This window comes from Lygodium microphyllum, chromosome 8, assembly GCF_053477565.2.
Source record: "Lygodium microphyllum isolate KBCC chromosome 8, Lygodium_microphyllum_v1.1.10, whole genome shotgun sequence".
Lineage (NCBI taxonomy): Eukaryota > Viridiplantae > Streptophyta > Polypodiopsida > Schizaeales > Lygodiaceae > Lygodium > Lygodium microphyllum.
Genome location: NC_141142.1, coordinates 13,048,276 through 13,071,610, shown reverse-complemented (window position 1 = coordinate 13,071,610; position 23,335 = coordinate 13,048,276). Strand labels below are relative to the sequence as shown.

General features: G+C 39.2%; 1 protein-coding gene across 3 annotated transcripts in view; it reads right to left on the bottom strand.

Moving 5' to 3' along the window:
- LOC148031980 (uncharacterized) overlaps positions 1–3,526 on the bottom strand; it is a 77,910-nt gene extending 74,384 nt beyond the window's left edge. Inside the window, exons 1-2 of one of the 3 annotated variants that reach the window (XR_015691733.1) lie at positions 3,190–3,502; positions 2,925–3,053 (exon numbers count right to left, since the gene is read on the bottom strand). Coding sequence is in view for 1 of the 3 variants with exons in the window: in XM_087684015.1 (XP_087540141.1) it covers positions 3,190–3,315 (126 nt within the window). In the remaining 2 variants the exon portion in view is untranslated. Of the gene's footprint in view, positions 1–2,924; positions 3,054–3,189 lie in introns of all 3 variants that reach the window. The other 2 variants (XR_015691732.1, XM_087684015.1) reach the window with 2 other exon arrangements.
- Positions 3,527–23,335: the final 19,809 nt, after the last annotated feature.

Sequence of the window (23,335 nt, the reverse complement as noted above, 5' to 3'; positions counted from 1 at the left end):
ATGACCAAGAAGTGGTATAATCCTCTTTCGGTCCTAAAGGCTGTTTTATACTCATCTCCTTCCTTCATTCGAATTTGGTGATATCCCGAACGAAAATCAATCTTGGTAAACACCTTTGCATCCTTAAGTTCATCCAAGAGATCGTCAATACGTGGAATCGGGTATCTATTCTTCACCGTGGACTTGTTCAACTCTCTATAATCAATGCACATGCGGAAAGATCCATCCTTCTTCTTTACCAAGAGCACAGGAGAAGCAAACGGAGATTGACTTGGCTGAATTAGACCCATTTGCAGCAACTCTTTGACTTGTCGCTCCATCTCTTCCCTTTCAAACTTTGACAAGCGATAGGGAGGTTTGTTGATGGGATTGGTATTAGGCAACAAGTCAATAGGATGGTCAATCTCTCGCCTTGGAAGTAAAGATGATGGTGATTGAAACAAATCTTTGTACTCCTCCAATAGCTCTTCCAACCTTGGATCCTTTTTGGCTGATTTGGTAGCTGCTCTTCATCTACTTTTGCAAGTAAAAGAGTGAAGATACATGATCGTGAATTGATTTCTTTTCTTAACTTCTTCATAGATATAAGTTCCAACTGTTTTTTATCAATGCCTTTCAATTCTATATGATGTCCATTCCATTTGAACTCCATTTGCATGTTCTCCAAGTCCAATGAAAGTTTTCCAATGGACTTTAACCAATGACAATATCAATAGGTCACATTTTCAAAGTAATCAAGTCCACTTGTATGGTACATGAAAGAGATAGAGTAATAGAAGTTTGTAAGCACACTTCATTGCTTGACTCATAAGCTCCATTCGCAACTTCGATCTTGAATGGCACTTGCATTTGTTGGGGTAACAATTTCAGCCCATGTAAAGATTTGGTATTTATGAAGCTATGGGTGCTACCCGTGTCTATCAAGAGATGAACCACTTTGCCATTGATCAACCCTTCAAGTCGAAGGGTATTTTCTCCCTTACAACCGATCCATGCATCATGAGAAATGGCACATAAAAAACTACCCGGATCAAAAGGAAAGCTATCCACAATGTCATAAAACTCATCATTGGTTCCATCACCCTCATCATGCATGTATTTGACCATAAGGTTTGCATCCACTTGAAACACATTTACCTCTTGATTCTCTTATTCTTCAACTTCATGTGATTCATCAATGATGACAAAATTGAGCTTGCTATTTTTAAATTTACATTTCAGCCTATGGTCTTGTATCCACTTCTCTCCATACTTAAAGCATAAACCTTTGGCCCGCATATCCCGAATTTGATCATTAGAAAGAACCTTGCTGTAAGTGTTGTTTTGAGATCCCTTTTGTGTATTTTCAGCCCTTGTAGAATTTTGTTGTGCTTCAACCATATTTTTGAAATTTTACCCCTGTTTTTGTGCATAATTTTCACCCTATTTCGAGGTATAAACAGTAGGAAAGATTGGTACTTTGCTGTTATAACTGGTGGGACTGTTATATCCCCTGTTTTCTTGCCTAAAAGTGTCCTTTGGCTGGCTAAAATAAGCTCCAAACTTAGAGGACCGATTTGATGAACAAAACAGTAAACAGCTTGCTGTAATAATTTCCTGTCTGAAATTTAATTACCTTATCTTCATTAAAATATGATATTAAAGGCATGGCTGGATACTACATGTTGTCCTCTACATTTCTATATAAAGCATGTGAAAATCGAACACTTTTAGCTCAAGATATGGCCAATTTTGTATACAACCTGTTTTGAACACCTTACAGCTGTGTTCCATTTACATGGTCATTTCTTCATCAACTTCTTGATTCTTCATTAACATAAGAGCTCTACTTCAGCATGATTCCATAGGCTTCAAGCTATCTTGTAATCATCCTTATAATTTGTTCCCAATTCAGCTTTGAGGACAAAGCTCTTCTAGGCCAGGATGGCTTGTAATAAAGCATAAAATACTTTAGTCTAGGATATACTAGGGTTTGGTATAAAAGGGTGGGGATGTAACATGTGAAGGATCTTTTTGCCATTTTGAAGAATACAAGATTGAGGGATCCTTTCTCCCACCTAACATAGGGTTGTGTACCTATGTCCACCATAGCAAGAGGTGAGTATCTTGTTGCAGCATTCATCTTTGATTCTCAACCATTCATGGCAATACATTTTCATGCCTAGCCACCTTGGCTATGGTTTCTTTGGCACATTTGGTGTATTCTTGTATTTTCCAAAAAATTTATTTGTTGTGAGAATTGTCTCTTTTACAATGATTAAGTGTTACATGATCCAAAATCAATAAGTTGAAGTAATATGTCACCATTCTGTATGCTAGATGACACTGCTACTATTGTGCAAACTAGAGCCTTGCCACCATGAAATTGACCACAAAAATCTGATAGATTACACTTGATCATGGGGAAGTCGACCACCCCTAACACTATCTCAAGGACGAGGTGGCAACCATCAAATCTGGACTTGATGGTATGCGGCCTGATCATACTTTGCTGAGTAAGTTGCAAACGCATCTTGTAAAGGTTTGTTGCTTCGCACAAGATTGACACTCACAACATGTAAGAACATATACGATGGTAGCACACTCCTCTCCTTTGGCCAAGGTCATCTATCTCACTGGCTACTGCACTGTAAACTAAATGAATCAGTCTAACCATCTAAAGCTGTAGCAACGAAGGCCCTCTGGCCTCCCCTCTTTTCGTGAAACCTTCCACGCAACACTAGGGTCTTGCCATCTTTTTGTAACTCTTCGTCAGTGAGTTATGCTACATTTGAATCTCCTACGTACTTCTATACGTCATCCATGATTCTGTGCACGTGGAGTGCTGTACTTAACGTGTGTATAGAAGTGTGGACATTGGTTAAAGCATGCATACAATTTTAGCATGTCCTTCATACAATTTTAGCTTGTCCTTTAGTGCACACCTTGCAGGAATAACTTATCAAAATAGCAGCGCCTCGATTTCAGTTGTTAAGAACTGGCTCTATCCTAATGGATCAAGATGCGAACATTTTACGATCTTCCTGAGTTTCTTGACTCTCAAACGTCCTAACCTACAAAACAGTCCAAGTATTCCTTCAGGAGTGATCTGTAAGCTGACAAGGAAACCCTGTGGTCATCCTGATATGGAAACCACTTTCCAGTACAAAGAAATTCTGTGAGAGTGAAGAGAAGAAGAGAGAAACTTACAGAGTTGGACAAGTGCCAGGCAACGCCGCTGGCGGCGTTCAAGGCCAGATTTGCTCCGAAATAGATAGTCGCAAGACCCAGAAAACAGGTTGTGGCCTTGTAGGCGACGTCGAGCGCCTTCGCCATCGCTATCGTTGTTGAGCTTTTGTAACACCGTGTTCTGTCTAAATCGTAATCTTCTCTCTGTAGCCTCCCATTTCTATAGTGTGTTTTGAGCTAACACAGCAATAATTTTATTTTTTTTAAAACCCGTGTTTGCGTGAGGGCCGTTACACCCAAACGCAGCGGCTCAAGTCCACCAACACGGGCCAATAGGACGGGACCAATAGGGAAAAAGGACGCCCTCCTCTCACACACCGGGGGCACCCGGTAGCTCCAACAAGAGGGCTATTGACGGCTTCCCTCATCCTGTTTCGGCGTTTCGTAGGGCAGGGGAGCTCCCCCATCCAAGTTCATCCACAGGAAACCATCTTGTAATGAATGTAATAGTGAGAATACATGGATTACACTTCTATTATTCACTAAATTTAGGACATGTAAATATTTGATTGTAGATTGTTACCACCATCAATAACTGAATTGGACATGTAAATATTCACTAAATTGCTACCACAGTCATGGATTGATTGGTGCCACCATCAATGATTGAATTTGGACATGTAAATATTCAATGAATTGCTACCACCATCATAGACTGATAAATATTCATTGAATTGATAACACCATCATACTAATTTGGACAATATACCTCTACTATTTGGTGAATTTAGGACATGTAATGAATATAATAAGACTTAAAACTAGATTTTGCATGCTTATTTCAGAATCAAGATTGCCTTGTAGTGGTGCTGCCTTTGCCAGAAGTCTATTTGATTTGTATTGAAAGAGCCACCCTGCTTTGGCACTAGATAGATTGCTCTTTGATTTCCCTTCAACTTGTGATTATGTTTTTAATTTTTCATAGCTCAAAGTTCACTTCAAAATTCATGGTGACTGAACTTTAATTGCTACCACCATCATGGACTGAATTGGACAATATACTTTTGTTGTTTGCTGAATTTAGGACATGTAATGGATGTAATATGGCTTAAGACTAGATTCTGCCTCCTTATTTCAGAATCTAGATTGCCTTGTAGTGGTGTTGCCTTTGGTAGAAATCTATTCGGTTCGTATTGAAAGAGCCACATTGCTTTGACACTAGGAAGATTGCTCTTTGATTTCCCTTCAACTAATGAATATGTTTTTAATTTTTCATAGTTCAAAGTTCAGTTCGAAATTCATGGTGACTGAAACTTAATTGCTACCACCATCATGGACTGAATTGGATAGTGTTACAAATGTTTCAAAATAGTATGTGTAGGTTGTGCCCTCTCCATAGTTCCCCTTGTGTAGTAGGCCATCTCTCTTGCATTGGGGTTGTTGGATTGCATGACCAATCCATACATATATATTTTTCAAGTATTAACCAATCTAAACATATTATCCTCCATTTTTTCTCTTGCATTGGGGTCAATGGATTGCATGACCGATCCGTTTAATGAATTGATTAAGGCCCAATCTATTAATTAAATGTTGTCAAATTCGTCATGCATATATCGATTATACATATTTTGATAATCTACAAACGGGTTATGCTTCATTTGATTGTGTCTAGACTAATCTTGCATGACTTGAATGTGTATACACCGTTTATGTATACACTTATTATGTATAGATTGTCATACATGATTTGAATATGTATAAAGTGATTATGTATAAATTATCATACGTGGTTTTGTATAAGCTTATAATGTGTAGATTAGGATACCTAATTTGAATATGTATACATATTATCTCATAAAGTTATACATACACTTATTATGCATATATTGATATTGTCTCATAAAGTTATGCATACATTGATTATGTATAGATTGTCATATATGATTTGAATATGTATACACTAATTATGTATAGATTATCATACGTGATTTTGTGTAAGCTGATAATGTGTAGATTATGATACCTGATTTGAATATGTATACTCTAAGGCCCTTTTTTGTATTGGTCCCTTCTTATTGGCCCGTGTTGGTGGACTTGGGCAGCCGTGTTTGGGTGTGTAATGGCCCTAATTATGCAATGATTATGTATATAGATTGTCCTATAAAGTTATGCATACACTTATTATGCATGTATTGATATTATCTCATAAAGTTATGCATTCGGCAATTATGCATACACAAATTGTCTCATAAAGCTATGCATACAATGACCTCATAAAATTATGCATAAAATTGTCCTAGTTTAAGCATGTTTATTCATGTAGACATTACGATCAATGTTAGCAGTGCTGGATCTATAGATTGAATTGTTCCAAATTGGTTATGCATACACTAATTATGCATGATTTGAATCTCTGTCTCGTAAAGTTATGCATACAACAATCTTATATACGGATTGTCTCATAAAGTTACATAAAGAACAATAATGGATCAATTATGTAAAGAACAATAAACCTCTCAGTCCATCCATATATTGTAAATAATGGATCAATTTTCATGCATAAGGTGGAGCTCGATGGATTTACAAGAAAGCACTCCCATGGACAAGTTTCAATAATTCGTGTCTCAAATGAGCTAGGATGCAATATGCAGTAATGATTTTATGTACTTCTTGAGCCAAAGTGTGGGTGTTCCAAGCCACATTCCAAGCCATAGTGTGGGATACGGTATTCCTGTAAATGTGTTTCCAAACACCCTCCTTTGATCAATCCTCGTCCTCCTCAATTCACACCATTCCAACAACCAAAATAGTTAGATATAGAGGGACTAACAACAATACACAATAATATAATTATTCGTCCAATTCCACATAGTCCTCAACATGGCCCCTTGGCACCACCACAACAAGAACCACAAGCAATAAGTTCGTCTGATGCAATCCAGGACACATGTGACGAGGTTGACATGGTTCGGACCCAAGTACCAATGGTGCCACATTCTGAAAATGTGTGTGTGTGTGTGTGCAAATGCCCTTTCTACTCATCCTCACCTCTCAATTCTCACTATATATATATATATATATATATATATATATATATATATATATAAGAGAGAGAGAGAGAGAGAGAAGCAAATGCCCTTTTCACTCACCTTAACCTCCCACATGTCTTGCTATAGGTGAAGTACAATGCCTTCAAGTCTTCACACACCTCCTTTGCCATCATATAGTACAAATGGCTGTTGTCACCACCAACGACACCACCACCCAAGCAACACACCCCCCACACTTATGGCATCCAAGGTCTCTTGAGAGGAGAATGAAGAAAGAAGCACACTTTCAAGCTAGAGAGGGGCAACATGGGCATGGTCACATTGATGAGTGCATTATTGCCTACCTAGAACAGGCCGTTGTAAGGGATTCCACGTGAGGAGAGGGGGGAGGTTTGGAGTCTTATGCAGCCATTTAATGCATGGTCAAAGAAGAGAGGGAAAATTGAATCGTGTACATACAAAAAAGATACTTCACCATAAATAGTATACTTCATTCACATAGATGTTCTTAGATGAGTGCCATGTAGGTTTGTATCATGTTGGTCTAGTTGATCTCAAAATAAGGGACAATGTAGATGATGTGTGTTGGAAATTTCCCAAAACTTTTTGAAAATTTTGTGACTTAATCTCGCTTATAATCAACTAAGCCACACTAAAGTACACTTGCATGCACACCAATTATTTGAGAGAAGAAATATAAATTAGCATCTACAAAAGACCTAAGTGGCCTATGAGACATAACTTTAGTGAGGGTGTTGTCTTGAATTGTAGGAGGGAAGGCCCCTAAAAGGGGAGTGGGGAAATAAAATAAGGGTTTCCTATTGTATGCAATAGGATGGAGATATGGAAGCTATAGAACAACCTCTTATGATGATGGACTACAGATTTTGGAGACCTCTTGTGATGATCAAGGACAAGTTGCATTTGGAGGTGTAGCCGTGAATAGTATTGGGCTTCATATCGTGTAGAGAGGATGGTAGATTCAATTAAGGCTACTTATCTATTTGGAAATTTGGAATTGTATTGGGATGGAAATGAGGAAATTAATGGTTACCCTTCTTACTTAATATAAAAAAAATAGCTACAAGTATAGGCCACAATGTATTAAGTTATATAGATCACAATGTATCACCACAATATTAGAAAACACATGAATCACCTTACTTGGTGACACCAATAGGTCTATCTCACACATGGGCCCCTCTCAAACCTTGTCTTGGGAATAAAAGTAATCAATATCTTGCAATGGAACAAAAGGTTTATAGCTCTCATTTTTCTTCATGATTTAAGTTCAATCTCTATTTTTTTTAATGTTTTAATGTTGTGTACACGATTTATCATTACATTGAAACACAAGAGCTTCAAAAGAGATAGAAGGAGAGAAGGGATTCATGAAATAGGCAATCAATTGATGGGAGTTATAGGCATGGTCCATAGCCCTCCAACACCCTTCTCTCGAGCATGAAATACAAGGGCACACTATTGCACCTAGCCTTTTTTAATGCACAAGAGAGAAGGGGGGAGAGAAAAACCTTTTTCTTTTATTTGTAAAAATAAAATCTTCTTCTCAAAAAGCATGATATACACGCATTTCACGGCAAAGTGGACCACTTAACTAAACTTAACAATGTGTAATTTTTTTGGAACTGCTTGCAGTTAAGACAATGTTATCCATAAACACATTTTTTATTTTAAGTGGCTCCAGACTCCTAAAAAAGGGATGGTGGTCTCTTGTTCTCCCTTATAATTGCATGTTTTCTACTTAAATTCAAGTTTTAAAATGTTTGTCTACTTTAGTGGACCACATGGATAAATAATCTCTCCCCCCCCCCCCTCTCTCTCTCTCTCTCTCTCTCTCTCTCTCTCTCTCTCTCTCTCTCTCTCTCTCTCTCTCATTAATCAATTTAACTCAAAAATCACAACTTTATGAATGTGAACATACCATGTGTTACTTGGTTTGTGCCGTAGTAGCTCGCACAAGTGGCTTCATTGAAATCTTGGTCCAACTAAGCAAGGACAAATGTCTTTGCCATTGCATCTTGAGCTATGTACTTCATTGCAAATACACAAACAGAGTTAGCATAAGAATTAGATTTATGTTACATAAATAAGCTTGGATTTATACGTACGTAAACTATAAATGAGCATGTGGCATGTATCAGTCAATGATATCATGCATTCATTTAAGAAAAGTTGAACACCAGATGATGCAACAACCATCATGATGGAATATCATAGGTGACACCATACATCCCCATGGAGGTGCAATAACCTGGAGAACAAAGAAAACCAAACATATAAAGAAACATAATAAACAATTCCAAAATACATGCAAAGGAGTATTAGGCCTTTTGTAATGTTTGGTTCCAATGAGACATGTATATTTATTATTAGGGAGTATAAGGCCATTCCCACACTATTATTTAATTAAAGCAACTCAAAAAAAAAGAGAGGAGGGGAGAGTGGGCGAGGATGGAGAGAAGGACTACCTATAGAGGGAGGATACATGTCCATCATCTATTGGAATCAAACATTTCAAAAGGCTTCCTTACTTGGAAGCTTCATGTCAGACAAGCAAGGGGAGATAAGATACATGTCTCTAGTTACCATGGATTACCTAAAAACATATGTTGTGAATAGAAGTTCTTACATACCAAAAGCTAAGTTTGTTGGTTCTTGCAAAATATTGTGCAAGTCTAGCATGAGGTCTATAATCAAGTTGATCCTTGAAAGGATACTAGAGCATAATGTCTGCAACCTTTAGTTTTAAGAATGAAAACTATTGTGGTAAGTATAGACATAATGAATTAGAAAGCCATTTTGGAAGCCTACATGTATTTTGTCACATCCTCGACCCCTACACGTTAATAGGAGCCTAACATGATGAACCTTTCTTTACCTTATACCAAAGTAAAGCAACTACCACCTTTTTAATTGTTGTCTTCCTCGTAATCATCACCAAGATTTATACAGACATGGGAATGGAAACAAAGAGGTGACATGCCCATATTTGCAGCAACATGATCATCATGAGAGAATCAAGGAGAGATAAACACAAGTAGAGAGGAACGGGAGTAAACCAGAATTAGTGAGCAATAAAAGGGAGAGGGGATAGACTATATAATAACCTCCCCCTACAACTCCAAAGGTTAGTCACTCTATTATCTTGCAATCAACACACACACATGCACACACGCACGCACGCATGCACGCGCACACGCACACGCACACGCACACGCACACGCACGCACGCACACACACACACACACACACACACACACACACACACACACACACAGAGAGAGAGAGAGAGAGAGAGAGAGAGAGAGAGAGAGAGAGAGAGAGAGAGAGAGAGAGAGAGAGAGAGAGAGAGAGAGAGAGAGAGAGAGAGAGAGAGAGAATTGAAAATGTGCAAGTCGAAGATAAGGAGGCAATAAGCATTATCAAATTAGGTCTCATCTCAATCTTCTCTACTTAGCAAATTATTTCCCTCCTACCAATTCCAAGATTCATTCTATTGATCTGTTGCCAATATCCTCTCAATCTCCTAATCAAACCCCATCACAAAATCTGCATCTGCAATCACCCATGTGATAGCCTCCCCAGTCTTGCTCTCCATCCTCAACCCATTTAGAGCACCTCAAGTTTTTAATCCATGTCAGTCAAACAAAATTATATTACCAAAATCCCAAAGAGCCATCCTCCTCCATAAATCAAAATGTCTCTTGCCAAACCATACCTTATACCTTCATTATGTCCCTTTTGCCTTTACAAATCTCGGATCTAAGGACATTTGAGTTTTATAAGACCAATGAAGATCCAAGGAGAAGCAGGACAATGGACACACTAGGAGAGCACATACACTCATGATGGCTCGAAAGTGAAGGAGCATAAGAGTTAGATAAGAGGTAGTGCATGCAAATGACATCCCCATCGCACTGACTCAAGTCTAGGTACCCTCCTTGTGTTTTAAAGTAATTTTGATACAAAAAATACTAGGGATATTAGTTCAAAAGGTTAAGAACATGTGTGGCACAACTATTGAGTTTTGAGCATCTTTATGGCATTTCCAGACTTTTGTAGAGATGGATTTAAGTTAGTTGCCTATAGGAGGGAATTTTTGAAAGGAGTATCCCCTCCCATTATAGGACTAGTCCTTGCATAGGGTGCTATCTTGCGATGGTTAAAGTGATTTCTTTACTTGTGATAATTAACAGACTTCTAAAATTAAAAAAAGGAAAGTCGAAGTTGTACAATAGATTAAAAATTAAAATTTCCTTCTCTAAGTTATGCTCAATAAAACATTAAGTTAAACCTCACATGGGTTTTCCTTAAAGAAGTTAGACTCAAAGGAATGCTACATTCAATATTTAGGCCTTCTCGAGAAGAGAAAACAATAATTAGGTGATAATGAACTTTTTTAATGTAAGTAGAAGAGGGATAGCTAATCTTGACAATGTTACTTTAAAAACCCATCTCATCAAGGCCTTATCCATAGGGAGAATTGGCTAAAACAATAAGCATGCCTTAAAGCATCAAACCTTAAACTATAAGGCATAATCCTCTTTACAAAAACTTAAAGATAGAGATAAATTAAGATAAGTTAGTTTGGATGAGCTTAAGAGCCTACATACTTAGAGGGTTTCCTTTTAAGACCCTTGAAAAGAAGACCTACCCACAACTTTTGAGCAAGTCATGTAGCAAAACTCATATAGCTCACGAAAAGGGTTAGGAGCCAAAGAAACCATAAGATTCCTAAAAGTTACCTACTTACACTTAGAAGGAAGTGAAGGTCCCAAGGAGGGGTCTAGATTCAATGAAGATGCTACATTAATCTAAGGTTGAATTTCTCTTTTCAAATAATAGGCTAATGCTTATGACCAGTTCATTACAACTTAGTCAAGCCAAATGGAATCTCCTACGATTGTCTAAGTTAAGATTCCTAACATATGTTAAAACTTTTAGAGATGAGTGCTAGACCTCCCCTTGCATTAGCCATAGAGCTCTTCACCAAGGTATTCTTTATATTGCATTGGATGCTAGGACCAACATAGATGTGAGAGGTCCCTTTCTAAAGACTAGGTATTGCTAGGAGGCACCAAGGGGCTAGGGGTCTTTGGTCTAATTCCTTAGGTGTGCGAAGACTAGTCTAATCCCCCTACGAGCTAGGTCTCTCAGAAGGCCTCGATGCTATTGAGCACAAATTGGTGGTTTCTACCTTAAAACAGAGTCCTATATATAGACTGGTGATTGTGTAATAAGACAATGATTATCCAACTTTGGAATAAAGGTTATGCTTTTTCCAAATGATTTTTATCTACAATTGTGTGTTCATGAACAAAATTACATGAATGAACCTTATTTAATTAGCTAGTTAAGAGAGCTCTTTTTTACGTGCTAAACTAATATGGTAGGTAATAGAAAACTAAGTAAATCCCATCACAAATGGAAAGCATGAGGGAAAATCCCTAATAGATTCATCCTATGGTAGGGTGGTCTTGGTAAGTTGAGAGGTTTTCCACAAAGATGCATTAGATTAAGGATTTCTAGGAAGAGTTGAATTGTTAGGGGTAAAGGTGCATGTATCTAGCCGCCTGTGTATTACTACACTAACAATACCCGCACAACTGTATACTGCAGGTGGTGGGCACCCATGACTATTATTTCATTCTTGATTCTTTCAATGACATTTGAATATAGGAAAGGCCAGTCACACATTGTGACCATTGGAGTTTCCACATCTTCTCTCTCTCTCTCTCTCTCTCTCTCTCTCTCTCTCTCTCTCTCTCTCTCTCTCTCTCTCTCTCTCTCTCTCTCTCTCTCTCTCTCTCCTTCCACCATACTCTTGCTTCCACTCGCATGCTTCCACTCCATGCCCATTCCATTCACTAGTATCAAAGTCAACCATTCGAGGAGCTTCTTCATTCCTTGCTTCAACTTAAATTCAAATCTTCAACTCAAGGTTTCATGGCAGCCATTTTCTTTCTCTCAAGGTATGCATTGAGTCTTTTCTTCTTACATATTGTCATAACTTGCTCTGCACTTGTTCCAGAGCTTTCCAAGACAGTAAATAGTAAATTCCATAGTGTATGTTTGATGCTTCAGGGATGCGATTTTGGTGCCTGGATGGTGTGGCTATGCTTTTGGGCTATTTTAAGCACACATTTGGCTCAGTTTTCTTAGAGATTTCATTGATATTATATCAAGGCTAAATGTCATTTATCAATAAAAAGCTTATGTCTAATACTCATTGATGCTTTAGGGATACTCAATGAATGTACCATTGCTTTGATTATTATGTATACTTCTCGATATGCTATGGCATGCTTTTGAGCTGAGATTTGAGCTCCATTACATTAATATTGGCTATGGTCACATGCCTTGGTTGCTTCAATGGTTTATGCAGTTAATGGGCTTAAAGTACATATTGGATTTTATGCTTCCCAATGTATGCTCTATGGATCTTGGATGTTTAGATATCATTCGGATGATGTCTTGAGCTTTGCTTGCTCATTTGGCATTTGACTTGCTTCAGTGGGAGCTGATCGGCTTTATGTACTAAGTCACATTGGCACTTGGATGTACTACAGAGCATTTGGTTTATGCAGTTGAGCTTGAGCTTATTATAGTGAGATAATGGGACTCATTATGACATGTACATGCTCTCTTGATATTCATTGGATGATGATTACCCTATCGTGGGCTGATTTGATATCTTGGCTTAGACATGGCACTTATGTCTGCTAGATTATTATTAGTGGTATCTATATGCATACGGATTATGTATTGAGTTTTTACTCAATGGGTTATGCATTTGACAATTCTCTTCATTATTCTTGAGACCTACCATTTGCATGACATCTATGCCTATTGCACATATGGTTTCTGGCACACTACAGTTATGATAGTCTTCAATGTCAGTTATTCTTGGCTTCTTCCCTCTTAGTTGCTCACAGTTGGTTGTTGGTATATTGTTGTAATTTGTTATTATGCATTCTATTTGAGGGCAATCGCTTGTACTTGATAGTTTCTTGACTATAGTTTATGGATAGCTCATTATTTTGTCAATACCTCCTTGTTTTCAGCTTCTTGATTTATCAATGGTTTTAGGACCGATTTGTAGGATATTACAGCAGCTCAATTTGCTCTTCTGTGTACTTGTTTGGTCTCATTGTGGCTAGTGGTTCTCCCAACGTTGCTATCTTCAATATTGAGAAATTAGATGGGATCAACTATAGCTATTGGAAGACCTGGATATTTTAGGTTTTAGTGTGAAAATTGCAAGTTAGACCACTCAAAAATGGGATTGCCAAACCTGAAAACATTGCAGCTGAGGATTTGGATGAACTGGATGAGCTATGCAAGTCCAAAATCATTTTATCACTCTCTAAGCAGGTCATTACAATGTCGTAATTGGAAATCAGACTGCATATGAGCTTTGGACACATATTAAGAATCTTTATGACAAGCAGAGTCATGCATCTTAAATGTATTGGTTGAAACAATTGATGGACCTTTGCACGAAGGAAGAGAGTTCTATATCTACACAATTGAATGTGTTTTACTCCATTATCAACCATTTAGCTTTGTATGAGATTGAGTTCAAGGATACTTTGCATCCTTTATTTTTGCTTGATACTCTACTTGAGTTGTGGGACACTTTCCGTATGGCTCTCAGTGCTAAGCACTGATTGAACTTGTAGGATGTTGAGAGTGTCCTCTTGATAAAAGAGGTGAATAGAAAGAATGTGGATGCTTTTCATATGTCCCATGCATTGACTATGAGAGATTGGCAAGATGGAAATGGCCATGGTAGAGACTCTAATAGGTCTCAGTCTAAGACATGCAAATAGTCTCGCAGTAAGTCCTGTGACCATAAGTCCAATCTTACTTGTCATTATTGCAGGAAAGTAGGTCATATTTGACCACAATGCCATAAAATATATGAAGACATATGCAAGGAAAAGGAAAAATGTAAAGTGCAAGATAAGAATGATGATCACAACATTACACCTAGCAAATATAATGTTAAGATTGAGGAGATTAATGTAATGTAGGCATGATATATCTAAAGACCTTATCTTGGCAGCTTCTTCTTTGGATGCTTCACGGCTAACTCATACCTTGTCAGGATATACTCAGCATTGGTTGATAGATTCAGGGGCTTCCTTTCATGTGACCCCTCATAGAAAGTGGTTTCACTCATATTGCAATATGATTGGATTTGCCTGACTGGGTAATGACCTGGCACAATGGAGATAGTTGGTATTGGTGATGTCCACTTGTGTTTTGGTTTAGGCAGCATGTTCACTCTTCATGATGTACGTCATGTACTAGCTCTCACAAAGAGCCTTATCTTTGTTGGCACCTTGGATGATGCAGGTTATGTTGTCTTTTTTGGTGATTCCTCATTGAAGATTTTCTATGGAAATCTTGTTATTGCATGTGGTGATAAGTCTAATACCATCTATCCTTTGCTTATATTTGGGTCATTTGATCATTTTTTGGATGTAACTGCAGTTCCACATCTCTCTCTTCGGCATCATTGCCTTGGACACATAACTTTGAAAGGAATGAAAATGCTTACTAATTTTTAGTATCTTTTGCCCCTAGACTATAAGCGTTTTTAGTCTTGTGATCGTAGGCAAATATGTAATATACATAAGAAGTCTAGCTTGAAGCACATGGATGAGCCTTTGGTTCTTGTTCATTCGGATGTATGTGATCCCATGACATGTCAATTGCTAGGTGGTGCAAAGTACTTTGTCTCATTCATTGATGATTAATCACATAAGGTACGTGCTTATCATAAGAGAGAGAGAGAAAGGGAAAAACTCCATATCCATGAGCCTTCAAGCTCCCAAGCTCATTTCTTCATATTCCACACTCTAAACTGAAAAGCACGCACACAACAAGATAAAGTGACCTAGTGTAAATGTAGACTAGACTGACTAACTCTAGTCAGGTCACTAACTGACTACTAACCCGACTTATTTAATGTAGTCACATGTAGATAGCTGTACACACTAGCTGTCATAGATGTCGGTCATAGATGAAGACACACTGACGGTGAGCTTGATTTCTAACACTCCCCCTCAAGCTCAAAAACAAAACTCAAATCATCTGCATCACTCCAAGTAGCTGTCTAAAGTGAATGAACTTATCTTTACCAAGTGATTTGGTAAAGATGTCTGCTACCTGGTCTTTAGTCTTCACATGCTCCAAGTCAATCTGATCTGCTAAAACCATTTCCCTGATGAAATGATAGTGAACCTCAATGTGTTTTGATCTTGCATGATAAACTGGATTGCTTGCTAACATAACACTCCTCAAATTGTCACAGTACAGCTTGACTTTGCTGTCCTAGTGTACTCCCAAGTCATTCAACAACTTCTGTAACCCCTTAGCTTCACAGGCTGCTAAGGCCGCACCACGATACTCTGCTTCCGTACTAGACAGTGCAACTGTAGACTGTTTCTTACTCTGCCAACTGATCATGCTACTTCCCAATCCAAATGCATAGCCGCTGGTTGACCTCCTGTCATACGTGCAACCAGCCCAGTCAGCATCAGTGTACCCCATCAAGTCAAGGGGTTTCCCATATGCATAAAACAGCCCATGATATGTGGTACTCTTTACATATCTCAGAATTCTTCTAACTGCATCCAAGTGTGGTTTGCGAGGCTTCTGCATGAATTGGCTGATCAGCCCCACAGCATAACTCAAGTCGGGTCTAGTGATCGTGAGATAGATCAAGCTGCCTACCATCTGTCTGTACATAGTAACATTCTCAATCTCTGTCCCAACATCAATCTGCAGCTTGACATTCTGCTCCAAAGGCGTATCCATAGGCTTGCAATCACCCATACCATATTTCTGTAACATGTCATGAGCATACTGCTTCTGTAGCAGCCATATGCCTTGAGGTGTAGAGACAACCTCAATCCCCAAAAAATATTTCAGCTCTCCAAGGTCCTTGACCTTAAATTCAGCCTGTAAACACATCTTTATTTCAGCAATCCCATTTTCATCATCTCCTGTAATGATCAAGTCATCAACATAGACAACTAGGAAAACATAGCCATTATCTGTCTTTTTCACAAACAAACTATGATTAGCATCTCCCAATCGGAAACCATGTTGCTGTAAATAACTGCTGATGCGAGCATTCCATGCTCTAGGTGCCTGTTTCAGCCCATATAATGCCTTTTTCAGCCGACATACATGTGCTGGAAATTCTGGATGTACATAGCCTTCAGGCTGTTCCATGTAAACCTCTTCCTGTAATTCTCCATTGAGAAATGCATTCTTTACATCCATCTGCCATAGTTTCCAGCCTCTAGCTGCTGCCAAAGCAATCACAGTTCTAACTGTAGCCATCTTTGCTACAGGGCTGAAAGTCTCCTCATAATCAAGACCATACTGCTGCGTATACCCTTTTGCAACCAGCCTGGCCTTATATCTTTCCAATGATCCATCTGATTTACATTTTACCTTATACACCCACTTGCATCCAATAGGTGTTTTGCCCTCAGGCAACTGTACCAAATCCCATGTACCATTTTCAGCCAAAGCTGAATATTCCTTATCCATAGCAGCATGCCAATTCTCATCTGCAACTGCCTCATCAAACTTACTTGGTTCTCTAAAACTTGTTACTTTCGTCATATAAGCATAATGACGGGCTGAATATCCAGTGTAAGTATACCTGTCAACATGTCATCTAACCCTCTCCAATCTCCTCAAACTTACTTGGTTCTCTAAAACTTGTTACTTTCGTCATATAAGCATAATGACGGGCTGAATATCCAGTGTAAGTATACCTGTCAACAAGTCGTCTAACCCTCTCTGATCTCCTGAGTTGTGGCTCGCTGTGAGCTTGCCTCTCATGAGGTGGCACATAACGGCTCTGCCTAGCACCTGGCGTCATAACAAATGGAATCCCCAATTCACTGTCTAAGCTATCGCTGCTAGATGAATCATAACTTGCAGTGAGTGGACCTGTTACATCTTCAAAAACCTTTTCTTTTCCCTTATCTGTTCTCCCCCTCACTGACATATCCGTGTCAGTGGATGCAGTAGTGCGACTCCATAATCGTCCTGTCCAAGGACTCAATGTAGAGGATACATCACCTGTCAGACCACTCATGGAAGTACTCTTTGCAGGAGCATTTTTAGCATGACTCATACTGGGTAAGCCATCAGTAGGCACTGCAATAGGAGTCCCATACCAGGATGCTAATTCATCAAATACCACATCTCTGCTTATGAGTGTCTCATGCGTAGAAGATACATAACACTTATAAGCTTTCCATTCCTGTGCATATCCAATAACACACTTTTCACTGCTTTAGGATCCAATTTCTTCCTCTTCTCATCCGGTATATGCACATATGCAATGCTGCAAATACCTTCAAGTGTGAAATATCAGGTTTATGACCATACAACCGTTCATATGGAGTGACATCATGAATCCCTGCTGTAGGGGTTCAATTCAACACATATACAACAGTCACCACTGCTTTAGCCCAATAACAATTTGGCAGACCTTTTTCATTCAGCATAGCTCTAGTTGACTCCATCAACACCCCGTTTTTCCTCTCTACAACACCGTTTTGCTGCGATGTATAACTGCATGTGAGCTATCTTTTGATCCCATGTTTAGCAAGATACCTGTCAAAGTAGTTTGAGACATATTCACCTCCTCCATCTGATCTCAAGCATGATATGTAACAACCCAATTCATTTTCAGCATGTTTCTTGAAGTCTTTGAATGCATCAAACACATCATCCTTATGCTTCAAGATATAAAACCAAGTGTACCTGCTGAAATCGTCAATAAATGAGACATAATACCGTGCACCGCCAAAAGAAGCATTATGTGAAGGACCCCAAACATCAGAGTGCACCAACTGTAAAGGCCTAGTGCTGTTTTTTACATGTCTCATGAAAGGAAACCGTGCTTGCTTCCCAAACTGACATGCAGGGCATACATGACCAAAATCATTATACTTGAATTTGGGTAATCCAAGTACTACTTCTTTCTGCTGCATAGATTTCAGCTTTTTTACATTGACATATCCAATCCACTTGTGCCAAATCTTTACATCCCGAATGGCACTCTCATCATGTGCAAACATGGTTGCCTTGAGTCCCGGAATGGTCGCATCCAATGTAAACATCCTGCCATCCCGTCTACCCTTGGCAATTAACTTGCAGCCATTTCCATACTCCTCAATGAAACACCCATCTTTGTTGAACCTCACTTGCAAATTTTGTTCTGCCATTTGACCCACAGACAATAGATTCTTTGTTATGGTCGGGACATGTAATACATCATGCAGGCCTTTCTTCTTGCCATTAGGCATCATAAGAGGAACAATCCCTTTATGCTTAATGTCATGTTGGGTGTCATCCCCAGTACATACATGACCATGTGTACCTGCAACCATCTCATCAAACCACTCTCCATGCGGGGTCATGTGGTTTGACGCTCCAGAGTCAATGTACCATTTGTCTTCTCTATCATGTCTCGATGCATTTTTAGATACATGTTGCATGGCAAAGAGTCTATCAACTGGCTCATCATGAGCACCACTGGAAGATGCATAGTGCCCATGCTGTCTGCCCCTTGTCTTCATATCTCCCTGCTTCTTGTAACAATCCTTTGCAATATGCCCATACCAGCCACAATAATGGCATTCCTTGTCCCTATTGGACTGATCAGACGACTGCCATGAACCAAATCCACCACCTCTACCTCGGGGTGATCTCCCCCTGCCTCTAAACCCACTAGATCCACGCTGGCCTTGTGTATTTTCACCATGCCAATTACTCTGCTGCTGCTGCTGTCCATAAGTATTATGAGTGTCACCACGACCTCGAAATGAACCACGACCTCTAGATCCTCTGCCACGCTGGCTAGAGTATAACACAGTGTCTCTACTCTAAGATGCACTAGAACCTGTATTCAAACCAAGTTTGACTTCCTCATGCAGCAACAAAGCAACTAGCTCTTCCCAGCTAGGGGGCTCTTCTCTGACAAAAATGGAAGTATCAAAAGCTTTGTACTCTTTGCCTAAGCCATTCAAGGCAACATCAATCATATCATCTTCTGATACACTTGAGCCAATAGTAGCAAGTTGATCAGCTATGGTCTTAATCTCCATGGTATACGTCTAGATGCTCTTGCCATTCCTAGACATGTTGTTGAACTGTTGTTTCAGCTGGATCTTTCTTGCATGTGTCATGGTTCCATAATTTTTCAACAGTATGTCCCAAGCATCCTTCGGAGTCTCACATCCAGTTATTTGAATTACCATAGCATTAGATATACATAAGGAAAACCAATGCAGCACCTTGCATGCTCTTTCATTCCATAGCCTGTAGGCTCTTTTCTGTTCATTTGTTGGATTGTGTGCAGGCAACTCAGGAGCAACTTCATCTCCTGTACATAAATCCCAATAACCTCTGCCAACCAGAAAGTTTTTCATTCTGAATTTCCATAATGCAAAGTTCTTATTATCCAACTTCTCTCCAACTATTTGAGTGATATTGTCAGTCCCATGTGCATTAGCCATGATGCAATAGACTGCCTATCAAGTGCCTGACTCCCTACAGTCCAATAAGTATGACTGACTAAGTTCAGTCCGTAACAGTTTATGACAGTTTTCTACACTAAATTGCAAAAAAAAAAAACCAGGGTATTTCAGCCCACTAACACCCCAAAACAACCCACAAACAAATGGTCTCAACTGTAGATATAATTGTCAATACATAAGCTATGTGTTTGCTTCAGCTTAAGCTTCTGTAACCTCACTGCTAGGGTACATACATGCAGTCTAAAAACTGTGAACTGTGAGTAACCAGTAGCAATTTCAAATTCAAAACTGAGTGGTAATCATGTCATACATGTTCCAAAATCTCCCAGATAGTTGCTAGTACATTTGGCAATCAAGACATGAGCATAAAGGCACAGAACAGTGCATAACCAGCACATACAAGTGTCAACAAATTCAGTTGCAGGTTGCAGTCAACCAGAATTCAGCATAACAAGCTCCAACCACTTCAAAGTGTCTTCAATCCAAATCATACATTTGCTCCAGTATGACAAGGTCAATGCATGACTATGTAGTGACCATAGACTGTCTGTCTCTAATGAGCAAAGTCATACATTACTTCTGCAATTTGTACTCAGCCAACAAGACAAGATTGTATTTGCTTCAGCTCCAAAAATTTCAGCATTCAGTAGCACTTAATGCTTTTCTCAACCCATAAACATTCTGACATACACATGTCAGTACATACATCTCATAGATGTCACCAAATATCACACTATGCTTCAGTAAGGAACTAATGCTTGCTGTCCATATTAAATGACAGTTTTTAGCCTGTCTGAAAATGCAGATCTGAGTATTTCAATTACAAAAATCAGCTTGCAATGGATCACAACAAGTACATATGATCTCCAGCATATATTTATGCTCCAAGAGTGCTTCTGGGCTTATCAGAGAGCTTCCAAAGCCCTTCAATGTGTTGCATATACCATGTATACTATGTATACAGCAATGCTGCCCTTTTTTCCAGATCTTCCCACTCTGATTTCAGCTCATGTCAGAGCTTAAGGTCAAGCATTTGCCTCTTGCCATCTTAAAGCACTTCATACCTGTCACAATCAAGCATTTGATGACCAAATGCACCAGCATTTGATGAGATGCAGCCCAACAATTGAGAGCAAGAAACAGGTGCAGTTCACGCAGATCTGTCCTCTGCTCTAGCAGCTCTGTTTGCTAAGTTTGATGCTCATGGAGCACACACTAGTGCTCAATACAGCCTCCACAAGGCTCTGAACAAGTCACAACCTGCAGCTTGACCCATAGAGTAGGTAATCACGCAGTGCATACCTTCAGCTTTAAATGGCATTCAGTCTGTTTTGGAAAATGACACAAGTCTTTAACTGTAGATCATCTTCACTCCCTCTTGCTCCAGGAGGTCCACCAAGTAAGGCTCTGATACCATGTTCAAAGAGAAGAGAGAGAGAGAAAGGGAAAAACTCCATATCCATAAGCCTTCAGGCTCCCAAGCTCATTTCTTCATATTCCACACTCTAAACTGAAAAGCACACACACAACAAGATAAAGTGACCTAGTGTAAATGTAGACTAGACTGACTAACTCTAGTCAGGTCACTAACCGACTACTAACCTGACTTATTTAATGTAGTCACATGTAGACAGCTGTACACACTAGCTGTCATAGATGTCGGTCATAGATGAAGACACACTGACGGTGAGCTTGATTTCTAACACCTTTTAGCATTGGCTTGCTCTTGTTGGAAACCAATCTGGGTATGGACTGAAATGCCTAAGATTTGATAATAGGGGTGAGTATGTCTCGAAAGCTTTTGAAAACTTTTGCAATGAGAGGGGTATTAAGTATTAGTTGACTGCCCCTTACATTCCTTCCTAGAATGGTATTGTTGAATGCAAAAACTTGGCGATTCAGGAAAGAGTCTGCAGTATGCTTAGCTAGGCAGGCTTACCACAACACTTTTGGATGGTTGAGGCAGTTACTACTACTATACACTTGATTAATAGGTCCGATTACACTACTATTGATTGCCAAGTTGCAGAGGAGGTTTGGATTGGGAAACCTCCATCATATACTCATTTGTGTGTCTTTGGTTGTGAGGCATTATGCCATGTTCCCAAAGACAAACACAATAAGCTGGATCCTAAGTCTGTGAAATACATCCTCCTATGGGATCTGCAATCTCATGGGGTTATCTGTAGCCATGATGCCGTTTTCCATAAGGAAAATGCATAAGCAGCCTAAGTAAGTGCTTGAGGTATGCATGCCGATATTTTAGGTGGAGCTTTTTGCTCCTATACAACTAACTAGACATGCTACAACAATTCATGCTCTAGTGGCCTAGGCCTCGCATGTTGTGCAAGATTAGTATGCTTTGAGACGCTCTACTAGAGCTAGACACGTTAGCCTAAGTGCTTTACACCCTCCATGGATTATGTTATTGTGAGAGATGTAGGTGAGCCTCTTTCTTATGATAAGGCCATGCACAAAGATGATAATCAATCATGGGACATGGCTATGTAGTCGAAGTTTGACTCCTTACAGACTAACCATATGTGGGATTTGGTTGCTTTGTCTACTTCTAAGAAGGCATTGGCATGCAAGTGGGTATACAAGCTAAAAAATATCATTGGACACCTCAAGTTCACTCTTATAAGACCAGATTGGTAGCTAAGGGTTTCAAGCAGGAATATGGTGTTTGTTGACTTCGATGAAGTTTTTTCTCTTGTGGTCAAAATGACGACTCTATGCTTGATACTAGCATTGGTTGCTCAGCTAGATCTGGACCTTTATTAGATGGATGTAAAGATGGCTTTTCTACATGGGGACTTGTATGATGAGATCTATATGCAACAACCTAAGGGCTTTGAAGAAAAAGGTGGGGAACACCTAGTGTGGAAGTTGAGAAAGAGCCTTTATGGTAGTATTTGATTTTAATATTGAATTCTTAGAGTACTTTTATCTACTTTCTTTGACTGATGTCAAGGGTAGCCTAGGTGAATATCCACTTCGAACTTTCGTGGTTCATTACTAGGGTAGATTTTCTCCCTAGTAGATAATGACACCATATCTTTAAGGCGTATATAATTGCCAAAAGTTCTAGGTCCTATGTAGTTTAATTCCTTTCATATGGCTTCAAATTGAGGGAGCCATAATCGATGGGATGTCCCTCTTGGGTAAGGACACATCCTATTGCTAAGGCACTTGCATCTATTATAACTCTAAACTCCTTGGAAAGATGTGGCAGCTTTAAAATGGGTGTTGTAGTTAATTTAGCTTATCGAAGCTCCTTTCCTCCATTATTATCTAGATAATTTGGGTCTATTTCTTAACCAATTTAGTGAGAGGTGCTACAATCAAGGCATACTCCCTAATAAAATTTGGCACTAGCTTATTAGTCCAAGAAATTCTCTAACTTCTTTGACCATTTTTGGCGGCGACCAATTTGGACACCCTTGACCTTGGCTAGGTCAGTAGCAATCTCCTCTTCAAAGCAATAAAACCAAGGCATTTGATTCGTCTCTT